At 32.5% G+C, this 17,025-nt stretch overlaps 1 protein-coding gene across 1 annotated transcript; it reads left to right on the top strand.

Annotated features, from left to right (window-relative positions):
- The first annotated feature begins 7,379 nt into the window (after positions 1-7,379).
- On the top strand, positions 7,380-9,204 carry LOC133691925 (cytochrome P450 83B1-like). Its single transcript, XM_062112549.1, has 2 exons — positions 7,380-8,275; positions 8,408-9,204. The coding sequence occupies exons 1-2, from the start codon at positions 7,391-7,393 to the stop codon at positions 9,035-9,037; spliced, it is 1,515 nt and encodes a 504-aa protein (XP_061968533.1). The 5' UTR covers positions 7,380-7,390; the 3' UTR covers positions 9,038-9,204.
- Positions 9,205-17,025: the final 7,821 nt, after the last annotated feature.

Genomic DNA, 17,025 nt, shown 5'->3' with positions numbered 1-17,025 from the left:
TGTGATATGCATATCAATTTAAAATACTTCATAAGTTATTAAATAGTGCATGATACATGAGTTAGATCAATGATCCTATATAATATATGAGTTAGATCAATGATCCTGCAGATAGGAGCTATCTAATAAATCTTGACAATAATAAGCGGATGATTTTGTATTTTACTTTGCCATGGAAGCTGTTGAAACTCCTACTAAAGCTCATACAATTGCTTAATTAAAATTGATAATAATTTTGAAGCTCTAATAGCTATTGACACCTAAATATATTTGATTTGATTTTGAGTTTTTAAACTAATTAAAATATATTTTGTTATTAGAAATGGAGTTTTAAAGGTTCATGTGATTATTATTTTTTATTATTTTTTATAAACCTTGAATAATTAATGTGAATCAAATATTTATATTTTTTATTTTGTTATTGTAAGTTTATATATATTTCTTTTTCAAAATTAGTATTATTATATTTTTAATACATTAGTTTCAAATTTATCGATGATCACTATTTTTCTAGTTTTGTTTTAGTAAAACTACTTATGATGTTTTATTTAAAGAACAATGCTTTTGATATAAAAAAATTATAAAAAGAAGAAGAATGCATTAGGAAAAGGGTTTTGATTAAAGAGATACATTTTTTTTTATTTCAAATCATTAATTTGTTTTAGATATTTATTTTAATTGATTTTAGTTTTAATGCAATAAGCAACGTGGCTAAAATAAAGGTATATTGTAATTTTTTTCAAGTTTATTTTTTTTATATTTTTTTAATATATTCACATCAAAACTATCAAATTCATTATTTTTTTTAATTTCTTATTAAGATAAGTTCTTGTTTAAAAACAATACATATGATAAAAAAAAATGAGGAAAAAAAGAAGAAATGTGTTAATAAGGTACAAGGTTTTTTAAGAAATGGTTACCTTTTTTTTCTTTATTCTTAATAGTTATTGTTTTTTTGATATTGATTTTGATTGATTTTAGTTTTTATGCAATAAACAACATTGCCAAAAATAATATTTTTTTTTAAAAAAATACATGAATAAGGAAAAGAGAATTCATACTAACATATCACATTTTTTTATAATATTTAAATTATTATTTTTTACAAAAATCCTTTTTTATTGCCATGTAGTCAAATAAAAAAAATTCAAGAATACCCTACGACTCGAGATCAAACTTTTCATATGCATCCATCTTTCGGCTTCTCAAGATCAAGTTTTTTTATGTATTTATTTTTTAATTTTTAATTTTAATATTTAGTTAATGTTGACAATTGTTTCTATAATTTATTGGTTCATGGTATTTTTTATTTATTCTATTAAATACATGCATTAATTTTTTATTTTTTAATTAATTTTTTTATAATATTACAATGTTTATATATATTTTATATATAAAAAATTAACTTGAAATTTTACTGTATTGTCAATTACTTAGCTACTTGACAGCTACAAGAAAAACGTTGAATTTGGACCAAAGTTGATGTTAAGAGACTGGCAACTAGATGTAGTTGCTGAGTGGGGCGTCTTTGTTTTGGAGAAGATGATTGGTGGTTTTTCTGTTCAAAATGATGACTTTAAAGAACAACGCATGGTGGATGATTGGTGGTTTTGAAAATGACGGTGAGAACTGCCCAGGAATGTATTAGGATCGAACTCATATGGGTTCTCCAAAGCTTCTGGGTCCCTTCCAACTGCCCCAGCACTCACGTAAACTAGGGTCTTGGTTGGTATTTCTTACCCACCTATGTAACATTCCTTGGTTGTCTCTCTCGGGAGTAGTTGTGCTGTTGGTTGCAATCTCATCGTGATGATGTCAAAAAATTCAGTATGTTAAGAGAAAACATGTTATTTAATATTTAGATAGTTGTTAATTAAAATATTCATTTAATTAGTTCTTTTCTTCTTAGCTTATGAAATACTAAATTAATGGTAAAAGCTTTATTATAAGCAAAAACAATTCTTATTAATGAATTTGGATACTTGTCAATGTACTCAATTCCTATATTGTCAATTACTTAGCTTCTTGACAACAAAGTTGATATCAGGTTTTGGATCTACGCAGTTGCTGAGTGGGGCATTTTTGTTTTGGATAAGATGATTTGTGGTTTTTCTGTTCAAAATGATGACTTTAAAGAACAACGCATGGTGGATGATTGGTGGTTTTGAAAATGATGGTGAGAAGTTTGGACACCACAAGTTAAATCATCAAACCACATAATTTTCTTAAAAGCACTTGAATTTTCTTTTTTTTTTTCCCTTTCAGATCAATAGAACTGCCCAAGAATCTATCAGGATCGATTGAACTCATATGGGTTCTCCCAAGCTTCCGGGTCCCTTCCAACAGCCCAAGCATTCAAGTAAACTTATAAATGGTAATAAGACAGCTGCCGATGGAGCAGATCAAGACCAGCAACATGGAAACAAATCACTCCCATGATAACAAAACAAAAATAGAAAGAGACGTTAAGACATTGGTTGACTATGGAAACAAATCAGCTGAGAATTAGGCTATGTATCCAAATTAAGCAACCTGCAATATTGCTATATAATAATAGGATGCCTTTGCAGAAAGTATTGCTGTATGTTCACGTTGTTTTCCTAAGAAACAGAGAGACCTTTTCTAACATACTTATCCTCTGTAATTTTCTCTAAGGTCTTGGTTGGTATTTCGTACCCACCTATGCAACCAAGTGTCCATGGCCACCTCTAGACAGCCGGGGGATTCTTTTTGTTATAGTCTTGTGGAGGTCGTTGATGCAATGATGTTTGTGCTGGGATGAACTAGTAGAGCTACATTGGAGATCTCTCATTTTGGATGCATGAAAATAAGCTATGAGAGCTTTGAATTCAGTGTTGACGCTTTGGGAGTTACTGAATACTGTTAGAAATATTTGAAGGAGAAAAGTAAAAATAAAAACATGGAACTATGATGAAAAACAAATCTCTTACATTACTTTTCTAAGAGAAGAAATCTTTATAGATTTAAATTTAAACTTATAATATTCCAAAAATATATTCATAGTAGTCCAGGATAATTTAAGAGATTTTAAAAATAAATACATCTCTAATAGTTACATGCATCTAATTAGAGGAACTAAAAAATACTTTGAAAATAACTTCAAAATTAATTCCAACAAATATTTCTTAAGATTCTGTTGAACTGATCATTAAACTACTGGGAGCCATACAGAGCTAATCCCAGCACATTACAGCAGCTTTCGGTGCAGAGTTCTTCGACACGGCATGTATGGCTGAATGTTCGACATTTTCTTTATTTTTGTGGCAGTTATTTTGTAATTATTGACAATAATTAATGTATCGAAAGTTTGAATCTTTTGCTGCGAGGTTGGCAAATGGCTAAAACTTGCCTTGTATGAGCACAGAGCCCCCATCCATCACGAGAAGCATTAGAATATTTTACAGTAGGGTAGTATGGTAGCAGTTATTTTTTAAATAATTTTTCATGTTAAAATATATATTAATAATATTTTTTTATTTTTAAAAATTATTTTTAATATCAACATATTAAAATAATTCAAAACATATAAACCATATTAAATTCTAGTAAAAAAACAAAATTAAATACAACGTTCTCAAACAGTTTTTTACTATATATATTAAGTAAAATATTTTAGTCCACCAAGGACTTCATTAATAACATTATATATAGGCAATTAGTGAATAAGAGGAATTTTTAAATAAAGTGTGGGTCTCTCCTCCTCCTTTTTTTCTCACAATACAACATTATATATAGGCAATTAGTGAATAAGAGGAATTTTTTGTTTAAGATATTGGATATCAAATATAAATTTATGCTATGGATGTCAAATAAATTCATAATGAATTTATACCATCCAAGTTTGATAGAGATCCATTGCGACAATTATCTTTTCAAAAAAAAATTTAGTAATAGTTATGGTTGAAATTATTTTTTATTTGAAAATATATTAAAATAATATTTTTTATTTTTAAAAAAATATTTTTTTTAAGCCATGATCATCAAATTTAGGCAAATCCATTAAATATATTCATGCGATATTCCATTTCCAATTTGATTTGGACATTCGTCCTCCTTTTCCTCCTCATTAATCATTTACATTAATAGTACGTAGTAATCATGTTATATGAGTTTACTGAACAGCCCTCCAAAATGCACAGGGCTCATCAAATACGCAATAATCATGTTATATATGGATTAATTTCAAACAATGGCTATTGATTATATTGTTATTATAATCATGTTATATACAGATCAAATACGCAATAATCATGTTATATACAGACTTTGCAGTTAACTGTCGTTTAAAGAGGTGTTGGATATTTCATTTTAACTGGTACTTTCATAGTTTAAATGCATGGTTGCTGCAGAATCTAATTGATTTGTGTTTCGTATTGTATGATGCGCAAAATTTAGGACATAATAAGTTGATGAATGATGCAGTTAGTACCTTGCCTCCCAGCTAAATAAAATGAAACAAATCAATATTCTTTGAGTGTGTGCATGTATAATCAACTATATTTTTGTGAAAATAATTAGGATGCCAGTACTAGATGTTTCATGTTATTCTTTAAATCTGCGTTGTAATAATGTTGTAATTTACTTAGATCACTCTATTTCAATGTTAAAGGCAATACCTTGATGTAAATATATTGCTTTTATTCAGGATGATTTCTTATCAAGAATAGCTACTTCATTAGTAAGTTGATGTAAACATTGTTGCAATAATTTTTTTTTAATTGACTCGGTTCAATCCATCTGATCCATGAATCGATCATTAAACTGAATCGGATTTCAAAACTATAATGCCTAGTGTATAAAATGTCTGGCACATGTAAAGCAGCGGTCATCAGAGAGGGACGCCCTCACAATCTTTGGATGGCATCGAGAAGAAGGAAAAAAGGCTTTGATATGTTAGCTCTAGTATGTAAGTGTCCATGTAATCGTGTGCATGATAAGTCAGTTATAGGATTTTTTTTAATTTTTTTTGTTTTTTATTTTTATTTTTTTTCTCTTTTTTTTTAATAAAATATAAAGTTAATTTGATATTATGATAGTGATTATTTTTTAAAATATTTTTTTGTTTTAAAAATATATCAAAATAATATTTTTTTTATTTTTAAAAATTTATTTTTGACATAACACATCAAAACAATTTAAAATTCTCAAAAAAATATTAATTTAATACAAATAAAAAAAATTTAAAATTTAAATTTTTTTAAAATATTTTTAAAACATAAAAATACAAATATAAATACACAGCCTAGCACGCCCAATCCTGTTTTTCTAGATTGAAACGCCGAGTGACTCGAGATTCGAGGATTGATGCTATAATTCAACATGGGACAAAATAACTTACATGAATACTGGACCTTGACAAGATTACATGATGATAATTTAACATTGACAAGATTATATAGAGATAATTTATACCGACATTATACATTGACAAGTTCATATAAAAATAATTTATACCTACATTTAATATTGACAAGTTCATATAAAAATAATTTATCATTAACATATCCAAAAAAAAAAATCCATTCGAATCCATAGTATTTCATGAAAAACAAAGCTATAGTATTCTCTTCCGAGTTTTAATTTTCTTTAATAATAATAATTAATAATTCATGCCGTCAGATCATAAATTACACGCAATAAAATGTATTGAATTATTAAACACCATTTCTAGTTAAATGGCCCCAAGAAAATTCCCACGCAAGTTTTTATTGAGGGAGAAAATTCACTTTGTTCGTCCCATTTATCTATTTATATATGTCCTTGATTGGGATGAAAAGTAGTCGCATCTGAACATGCATTATTATTATTATTATTATTATTATTATTATTATTATTATTATTATTTATATATAAAAAAAACCAGGTAGCAGGTAACGGGAGCCTGGCCTTAATGTTAATGAATGGATTGATTATGCATAGACTTTGTGAATTTCGTTTCGTTGGCATTTTGTCTTTTCAATTGGTTATCCATGCAGAATGTTAATTTTATTTTGGTTGGCATTTGATTTTTTCAATTGAAACAATATGTTTTAATTTTAAAGTGTTTATGTTTCGGTTGTATTTATTTATTTATATATATTCAACAAATATAATTGCAATTCAATTCTAACTATAGCAAAAATTTAAATTTCAAACACAAGTAAAAAAATAAGAGTTGAACCGATATAACCCGATCGATTAATTAATAAGTTCAAAGATAACTTGGATAACTGATAAAAATATAGTTTAATTAAAAAAAATTAAGATGACATTTAAAAAAATAAATATTGAGATGAGAACATTTTGTATCTAGTCGGGTTAACCGGGTTAACCTTTTAAATTTTTTATTTAGGTTATGAGACCATAATAACCCCAAATAAAACAAATCAAAACAAAATATGAAGCTCAATTCTTAATAAACTTATTTTTGAAGGAGGAAATTGGAAAAAATCAAATCTAAAAAAAAGAACACAAAAATAACATTTTGAAACAAAATTATAAATTTAAATAAAATTATGAAAACACCATCGACAATCTCGCAAGGCTTCTCTAAAGTTTTATTATCCTAACATTTTAACCTGAGATATAAAAATATATCAGTAGCTCCTTGTAAAATTTTAATCTAATTAAATGATCGAATTGATAAATAAGATTGAAAAAAGAAAAACATAAATTATTTGGCTAGAATGATTGGTCGAAGGAGAAATAACCGGAATTTAGACAGAATTTATGGAATAAACCAAGATTTTTAACAAGATAAAATTTATTCTAATTAATTTTGTTTTTTAAACTAGAACATGATATACCGACTATTTCAAACGAAACGGGCTGAATTTGAAAACCTTAGTATGTAGTATAATAAAAGGAATTAGGTTTGAATGCAAGATTTCCATATAGTATCAAATCTAGACGGCAGACATTCATTATGAGTTTACTAAACAGCCCTAGAAAATGCTCAAGGCTCATCAAATACGCAATAATCATGTTATATACGGATTAATTTCGAACACGGGCCATTGTTATAATTATAATTGCTGAGGAAAAATTTCAAGTCAAAACATGAAGTAAATATTTTCAATTAAGTTGGTGCATATACACAAATAAAATGCTCGAAATGAAAGTTAATATGATAGAAATGTATTTACGTAAATATTTTTTTTTGTCTATTGCACTGTAGGAGTGCAACTGGACTCTGTTTTTTTAAATTTTTTTGAAAAAATTTTAAATTAACTTTTTCATATTTTTCAATCATTTTGATGTAGTTATTAAAAATAATAAAAAAAATTATTTTAATATATTTTTAAATAAAAAATACACGCACCCGCAAACACTCTCTATATAATTGAAGCTTGTGTCGCAGAATTCACAGCTCAAAAATACTCAGATCATAATGGAATTACTCATATTCGTAATTCTCTTCCTCTCCATCATTTTCTTGTTTCTTCTCAAGAAAAACAAAATCTCTAAAAGAGCTCGTTTCCCTCCTGGCCCCAACGGTCTTCCCTTGATAGGTAACTTGCACCAGCTTGATAGCTCAAACCTTCAAACGCATTTATGGAAACTATCTCAAAAATATGGCCCCCTCATGTCCTTAAAGCTAGGTTTCAAGCGAACCCTCGTGGTCTCTTCAGCCAAAATGGCTGAAGAGGTACTGAAAACCCATGATCTTGAATTTTGTAGCAGGCCGCTCTTGACTGGCCAGCAAAAATTTTCCTACAATGGTTTAGACGTGGCCTTTTCACCATATGGTGCTTATTGGAGGGAGATGAAAAAAATATGTGTCGTTCATCTCCTCAACTCGACACGAGTGCAAAGTTTTCGTACCAACAGAGAAGATGAGGTATCGCATATGAATGAAAAAATTTCCAAAGCAGCTCTTGCTTCTAAACCCTTCAACTTGACTGAAGCAATGCTGTCTCTTACAAGCACAGCCATATGCAGAACTGCCTTCGGAAAAAGGTACGAGGATGGAGGAATTGAAGGAAGTAGGTTCCTTGCGTTGCTTAATGAAACCGAAGCCCTTTTTGCGATGTTTTTTCTTTCTGATTATTTTCCATACATGGGATGGGTTGATAGACTCACGGGACGCGCCCATCGTCTTGAAAAAAATTTCAGAGAGTTTGATGTTTTCTACCAACAAATTATTGATGAACATCTTGATCCAGAGCGACCAAAGCCCGACCATGAGGACATACTTGACGTTTTGCTTCAAATATACAAGGATCGCACTTTTAAAGTTCAACTAACGCTTGATCACATCAAAGCAATTCTAATGGTAATCTAAGTTCGACTCAAATTCGGCCTTTTAATTTTCATTTCCCAAGCAAAATGATTTGGATTTGAATATTGTAAATGGTTTAAAATATCAATAACCTTACATTTTATTTTATTTTCCTGATCCTTGCAGAACATATTTGTTGGTGGGACTGATACAGCTGCTGCTGCTGTGATCTGGGCCATGAGCCTTCTAATGAAAAACCCTGAAGCTATGATAAAAGCTCAAGAAGAAGTTCGGAAGGTGATTGGAGATAAAGGTTTTGTGTACGAAGATGATGTTCAACAATTGCCTTACCTTAAAGCTGTGGTTAAAGAGACCATGAGATTGCAACCAACAGCACCACTACTAGTCCCAAGAGAAACAACTACGGAGTGTACCGTAGGTGGGTACGAAATACCAGCCAAGACCTTAGTTTACGTCAATGCGTGGGCTATTGGAAGGGACACAGAAGTTTGGGAGAACCCGTATGTGTTCATTCCTGATAGGTTCTTGGGCAGTTCTATTGATTTGAAAGGACAAGATTTTGAGCTGATACCATTTGGTGCGGGTCGAAGAATTTGTCCTGGTATATATATGGGAATTGCCACCGTGGAGCTTTCACTTTCTAATCTTCTCTACAAATTCGACTGGGAAATGCCTGGTGGGATGAAGAGGGAAGACATAGACGTCGTTCATACGCAACCAGGTCTTGCTATGCATACGAGGGACGCTCTCTGCCTCGTGCCTAAGGCCTATGCTGTGATGGGCAATGATGCGTAAAGGAATTGTGAACATCATCATGAAATCGTGACTCTATGAATAAAACACGAATCAGCCCATAATCAGTAGTTTTTTTTTTTTTCAAGGTTTGCATGCTGTGTGTAATAATAAGAATAAACGACGGAGCTTAATATATATGAAGATTGACCTCCAATAATTTTCACGCATGCTCCGTTGAATTTTTAAGGTTCTTTGTACCCTTTTGTTTTTACATTAGAGTTCAGTATGGCTTGAATTATTCTTATTTTTATGCAATTTTAAAAGTTGATGGTCTGAATTTTAAGACCTCTATCAAATTCGTTTCAATACTGGCCCTAATATCTGAGCTTAGAAAGTCAATAAATGGAGCAAGTCTCTTTATAAAAAAAATGATTGAAATCTAGATTTTTTGGTCTAAAATTTTGACCCTGATTTTCTAGTTATAAATGGACGATGCCTTGTTTACTCAGATTGGCAATAAATCATCGATTTATTTTTAAAAAAATACTAAGTGTTATTTTTTTATTTAATAAAAAACCCTAGATATACAAGCATAGGCTTTAAATGTTGTGCATGTGGGCCCAAATTTTAAGCACCTGTGCTCCTATCCCTTTAAGTTTTTTACTTAATTTGTTTTTTGCATTTTGTAATTAGATTGTTTTTTTAATAAATAAATTTATTAAAGTAATGTTTACATAATTATATATCCAATTTTGCTATTATTTTTAAATAATATTAATATCTTTTATGATAATATTAACAATTATTTTCGAAATAACTATATATAAACCTTGAATAATTAATGTGAATCAAATATTTATATTTTTTATTTTGTTATTGTAAGTTTTTATATATTTCTTTTTCAAAATTAGTATTATTATATTTTTAATACATTAGTGTCAAATTTATCGATTCACTATTTTTCTAGTTTTGTTTTAGTAAAACTACTTATGATGTTTTATTTAAAGAACAATGCTTTTGATATAAAAAAAAAATCAAAAGAAGAAGAATGCATTAGGAAAAGGGTTTTGATTAAAGAGATACATTTTTTTTTAATTTCAAATCATTAATTTTTTTTAGATATTTATTTTAATTGATTTTAGTTTTAATGCAATAAGCAACGTGGCTGAAATAAAGGTATATTGTAATTTTTTTCAAGTTTATTATTCTTATATTTTTTTTAATATATTCACATCAAAACTATCAAATTCGTTATTTTTTAAAATTTCTTATTAAGATAAGTTCTTGTTTAAAAACAATACATATGATAAAAAAAATAAGGAAAAGGAAGAAGAAATGCGTTAATAAGGTACAAGGTTTTTTTTTAAGAAATGGTTACCTTTTTTTTTCCTTATTCTTAATAGTTATTGTTTTTTGGATATTGATTTTGATTGATTTTAGTTTTTCATGCAATAAACAACATTGCCACAAATAATATTTTTTTTTTAAAAAATACATGAATATGGAAAAGAGAATTCATGCTAACATGTCACATTTTTTATAATATTTAAATTATTATTTTTTACAAAAATCCTTTTTTATTGCCATGTAATCAAATAAAAAAAATTCAAGAATACCCTGCGACTCGAGATCAAACTTTTCATATGCATATTTTTCAGTTTCTCAAGATCAAGTTTTTTTTATGTATTTATTTTTTAATTTTTCATTTTAATATTTAGTTAATGTTGACAATTGTTTCTATAATTTATTGGTTCATATTATTTTTTATTTATTCTATTAAATACATGCATTGATTTTTTATTTTTTAATTAATTTTTTTATAATATTACAATGTTTATATATATTTTATATATACAAAATTAACTTGAAATTTTACTGTATTGCCAATTACTTAGCTACTTGACAGCTACAAGAAAAACGTACTTTGAATTTGGACCCAATTGTTGATGTTAAGAGACTGGCAACTAGATGTCAGGTTTTGGATCTATGCTCTTGCTGAGCGGGGCATTTTTGTTTTGGAGAAGATGATTGGTGGTTTTTCTGTTCAAAATGTTGACTTTAAAGAACAACGCATGGTGGATGATTGGTGGTTTTGAAAACGACGGTGAGAAGTTTGAACACCATAAGTTAAATCATCAAACCACATAATTTTCTTAAAAGCATTTGAATTTTCTTTTTTTCTTGACGAGAACATCATCAATGTCTATATCTTCCCTATTCACCACAGATGGCATTTGAATTTTCTTTTTTTTTTCCCTTTCAGATCAATAGAACCGCCCAAGAATCTATCAGGATCGATTGAACTCGTATGGGTTCTCCCAAGCTTCCGGGTCCCTTCCAACAGCCCAAGCATTCATGGAAACAAAGAAAATCACTCCCATGGTAACAAAACAGTGCCTTTAAATAGGCATTACAATGGTCATCACCTAATTTTGGATGATTCCTCAAAATTCGTTTTTTTTTTCAAAAAAATAAAAATAAAATCAAAAAAATAAAATAAAGGCTGACAATGCGGAGAAAGCTGATCAAGAAAGGCTGCAAAAATAGGCGAAAATCAAGCTGCAATTTTCAGAGGAATTTCAAGGCCCAATTGTACGCTGTTATGCCCAAAAATAGAAAAATACAAATTCAAAGGTCAAACTAAATGAGTATTGGACGAGTTTGCATAAAAATTAAGTCCAATGACATAATTAAATTTTTAATGGGCCAATTTGATTTAATCATGGGCCAAATTGAATTTTAATTGTGTTTAAGAATTAATTTAGGTCCAATTGAAGGAGTTAATTAAGTGCAAGGACTTAATTATACTTTAAGCGGGTCAAAATTAATTGGAGGGCTTAATTGGTGAAAATTAAGTTTGGGAGCTTAATTTGGACTTAATTGAAAAATCAGAATTTTAAGAGACCCAATTTAATTTTTACCAAGTGAATCAATTGAAATCAGGGGCCGAACACAAAACTTGAGGGACCAATTTTGAAGCCCGGAAACATATTTTGCCTATAAATAGCCTACAATTTCAGCTAAGCAGGGGGGCAATTTTGACAACATCAAAAAAAAATACAAAAAACCCTAAACAAAAAAAACCCTAAAACCATCACTCTCTTCTCCATTTTTGGCAGCAGCCGCCGACCCCCTTTTTGTTTGATTTTCGGTTGCTGCCTCCTCTTCTTGCTCGGCCGTCCCCCTCACCCAACGCCATTTCCCTTCACCAAAAACAGAGCCAGCCGATTCTGCAGCTCCTCCACGCCATTTCCTTTCTTCTTCTTCTTCCCTCTTCGGCAACAAGCCAGCTCCTTCCCTCATCTTCCCTTCCCCAGCGTCTTCAACCTTCAGCACCGATCCTTCCCCTCACCAAGCAACCCAGCTCTCCCTTCACAGCTCCTGAGCCGAAACCCCCCTTCACCTAAGCCTTCTCCTCAGCGGCTTCTTCTTCTCCTCTGATCTCCATCAACGCCGGCTCCACCAGGTCACACAACAGCAGCGTCCGTTCATCCTTCCTCCGCCGACCCAGCTGCTACTTTCCTTCTGCCCGGAGACCAGTTCCCTTATCAGTCTCCTCTTAGCTCCACCACAGACCAACCAAGACCGGTCATCCCTTTCAACCGGTCGGTCGCAGATCCACCCGTCATCAACGACCCAACAACGGCCAGCAGCAAACCCGACCGTCGCTGCTACCACCAGGAGGGGAGATCTCAGAGCCGCCATCCTCTCCACAGAACCCGCCGGTCGCCTGAACTGAAGGAGAGGGAGACGCAACAGCAACAAAAGAACAGATCTGCCAATCTGCAGATCTAAAGGAAAAGAGAGAGGCAGATTCGAAAACCTGTGATTGTTTGTGTTTTCTCTTGTTTCTGCAGGTCACCGACAGTACGGACGGGAAGAGGAGAAGGAGACGATCCCGATCTACCAGCTTGCTGGTCTCCACCAGCGGCGGCGCGTGGACCCACGCGCCGCCAGTGACGGCGGTGCGTGGGAAGACGCGCCGCCACGAATTCCCGCTGTTCCAGAAGTGTTCCCTTGCAATTTCTAGATTTTTAGGGATTGTTTTGTAAATTTTGGATTAGTTAATGTAATTTCTATTTAGTTTGAATTTTGTAATTTGTATTGTGGGAGTAAAAAAAGAAAGAGAAAAAGAAAAAAGAAAAGCAAAAAAAAAAAGATAGAAAAAAAGAAAACAAAAGAGAAAAATATAATAAAAAAAATGTGTGTTTGTTTTTGTATTTTTTATTTATGTTATTGAATTATAAAAAATAAAAAAAAAGAAAAAGAAAAAAAAGAAAAAAAAATAAAAAATGCATGTTTGTATTTATTTCAGGGATCTTTTTACAATGAGATGACAAAAGAATAAAGAAGATTTAATATTTTGATTGGATCATGGTGTAGAAGTACAAACTTGTACGGAAGTTGTATTTTTAAAATCCGATGAAAAGATAAAATTTTTAAAACTTCTTTAACACATCAAGTCACGAAGCAGCTTACTTCAGGTAGGGTGCGTTAGGGGTGCTAATACCTTCCCTAACCACAATTAGTCCCTTACCCGCGAATCTCTAACAAGACCAGTCAACCCGGGTTTCCTAGTAACCCTCAATTAAATATTAGGTGGCGACTCCCAACAAAATCAATTCCAATAACAAAGAGAAAAGACCGCCATCACCAGGACGGGACGACGTCACGGGGTGTTTTCCGACGTGCGACAGAATGGCGACTCCACTGGGGAGGTATTGTTCCTGACAATATTGGACTAAGCTTTGTGTATTTGATGTGTTTAAGTTTTGCCTTTTGTCTTGTTTTAATTTATTCATGCATTTTTAGAATTGTTTCATGCATCACTTGTATTTGTTTTTGAAAGCACACACACGCTTCTAAGCTAGGTGGGGAGTAGCAGTCTGCCTCATGACTTTCAGTCGGGGTTCAGATTTGTGAAACATCCAACTATGAGCTGAGTGTTTACTCGGTAATGGCGGTCACAGGGTGCCCTGACCATTCCTTGTAAACCCCTACACCGCCTTCACATGAGGTGGTCACTGGGCGGTTCATAGACCCTTTTAAGACCAGGTAGAAAACCTACTCATGTTCACATAATCAATAGAACCTGTCCTTAGGTTGTATGTGCTATCATTTATCTGCATTGGGGCGAACCGTTCTTGAAACATCTTGAATTCAAGACTTGTGGGTGACAGAATGATCGTCACTCCGAAAATTTTCATTGTAGAGTTTGGGCAAGAATCAATATTCTTGTTTCATCATACAAAAGTGACGATCATATGTTACCCCTCGAAGGGCAAGTTCATCATATAGATTGCATGTTCATACATTTTTTCATGCATGCACCAGAATAAAAAATGGGTCCCCTATGAGTCTGCATCACCCAATTTTGAGCAAAAAACATTGGAGATACAGAGTGTGCTCGCTGTAGCACCCATTTTCAAAAAAAGTTGGAGTCTCTGAACAAAAGCTTTACTCACCTCTGGCTTACTCGAGCAAATACTAAGAAATGACCATAGGGAAGTTCCTTCCAACTGACCTATCATCTTTGTTCAAACCCCAACAACAACTCAGCCCAAAAAAAACTGGGGGGCAAACATGATCAAGAGCCTAAACACAATCCGAAGGGGAATTGCACCTCCGTGGCAGAATGGAGTCTGTTCTTGTTCTGCCCAAAAAAATTGATCAAAAGCCTTGACACAATCTGAAGGGGAATTGCACCACTATTGCAGAATGGAGCCTGTTCTTGTTCTGCCAAAAAATACCCCTGCTTGATCATGCCTGCAAAAAAAAAATTTGAATTTTTTTTTTCAACCTATTCTAGTTTTTGTCGGTAATTTGGCTCAAAATGCCACAAGACTATCTCTGTCAAATGAGCCTTTCCTGTTAATAAAATCATGTGTTTTCCTGTGTTCATGACATGCCTTCATTTTTTTTTGTTTCATGCAAATAACACATCGAACATAACCTTTAAACAAAACTACTGCACCAAGAATTCTTTGGTATTTTTCCCCTTTTTCCCAAAACCATGCATGACCCCATGTTTTCACAAGGATTTTTGGGAAATCAAAGTTTAGTACAAAAACAGAAATTATATTGGTGTTTGTTTAAACAAACGAGTTCTGGAAATTCAGGTGATTCCTTAGAGAGGTAACCATACACCTAAAAAACCCAAAAAATAAAAAAACACCATGAAGTGACTCTAAAGCTAAGTTTTGGTTGCATGAATAATGAAAAATCACCCTGTATACTCGCATGAAAGCAAGGCTTACCGATCCTAAATGCATGCATTTGAGATGAAGAAAGGCCATCTTTGATAATCCTTTCACAAGGCTGAAATATCTCCTTTGTAGTTCCCTTTTGAGCCTAATAGATTTTTCTTGAAATAACCTTGGCTAGGATCACACCCCTACACTGGGGGGCAAGTGCCAAAAAAATCCTCAATGATTGAAAGTGCCCAAATAACTCTTGGGGGCATGAAAAACCTCAACGATTGAAAGTGCCCGAACAATACTGGGGGGCATAAAAGAAAATTCTCAATCAATCGAAGGTGCCCATACAAAGCTGGGGGGCATGAAAAAAAATCCAAATGATCAAAAAATTTTGAGCAAAAAAAAAAGCAAATGCAATGATGCTCAAAATCAAATGAAGAAAAAAAAATGAGAAAGAGCCCAAGCCCAACATTGGGGGGCACCGTGGACCATTTTACAAATCAAATTCCAAGGTCCAGAAATGTATGAAAAAAGAGTTTGGGATATAAGCACTAGTGATCCTTAGTCTTAAAGTCTCTTAAACACCTTTTGAGCCTATGAATATCCTTTTCTTCATAGCCAATAGCCCAAGCCTACATTACGTGCCTAATCAAGCCCTTTCTGATCAAAGGCGAGCAATCTGGATCGGTAGGCAATGCTTTCTCATGCGAAACAAAATCATTATTCATGCAAATAAAATGAATGCTTTAAAGACGGTTCTCAATAACCCTAAAATTGAAATTTCAACCTTTTGTGATAACCAGATGTCACTTCGTGTTCTTCACATTTTCATCGAAAGACGGTTCTCAATAACCTTTAAATTGAAATTTCAACCTTTTATGACCAACCAGATGTCACCTCGTGTTCTTCACATTTTCGTCGAAAGACGGTTCTCAATAACCCTCAAATTGATATTCCAAACTTTTGTGACCATCCAAATGTCACTTCATATTTTTCACCAAAATCAAAACCAAAAGTTTTCATCACATCTGAAAACCTCTCAATAGGAATCACTTGATTTTCTTCAGAATGAGTTTGCTTTGAACAAACATCAAAATGATTTCTGTGTCTGGAATAGCTTTGAAATTCCAAAAATTCATCATGGAAACAATTCCTTGTAAATAACCAGACCTTCCTTCACCTAGCCTTATCCTCAAACCTGATTTGAATACTTGAGGGCATGATCATGCTAGGGGCAATAAAAAACATCTGGTAGAGCGGGCTCCATGATTCCCTTTCTAAGAAACTATCGAGCAAAATTGGCAACCCTTGAGTTAAAAGGGCGGAGGATAAAGAAGTATGATGATATCAAGTCCTTCCAAGTGGTCAAGATCACAAGATATAACTCGAGTAAGCAAAAGCGAAAAGAGTCATCGAAGCTTACTATCAGAGACTCAAACTTTTGAGGAAATGAGAACTCCATGAAGAAAAGGGGGACCTATATTTCTCAGGTAAGTATACATGCATATTGATCATGATGCATTACTTTCAACCTTGACATATTAGTGTCTCATCATCACCTCTTTTGAGCAGGCTGTTAAGCCCTCATCATTTAGGTAGTGTGTTTTCTAACCCTACTTCCTTTTTCGAATGGGCTTTCGAGCCCTCACCTCTTAGGTAGCGTGTTTTCCTAACCCTGCCTCCTTTTTAATGTGCTTTCGGGCCCTCACATCTTAGGTAGTGTGTTCTTTAACCCTACCTCCTTCTTTTGAGTGGGCTTTCGAGCCCTCACCTCTTAGGTAGTGTGTTCTCTAACCCTACCTCCTCTTTTGAGTGGGCTTTCGAGCCCTCACACCTTAGGTAGTGTGTTTT

The sequence above is a fragment of the Populus nigra genome, chromosome 4, assembly GCF_951802175.1.
Source record: "Populus nigra chromosome 4, ddPopNigr1.1, whole genome shotgun sequence".
NCBI lineage: Eukaryota > Viridiplantae > Streptophyta > Magnoliopsida > Malpighiales > Salicaceae > Populus > Populus nigra.
Note: the sequence above shows the minus strand (reverse complement) of the source record. Positions and strands in the feature narration are given on the sequence as shown.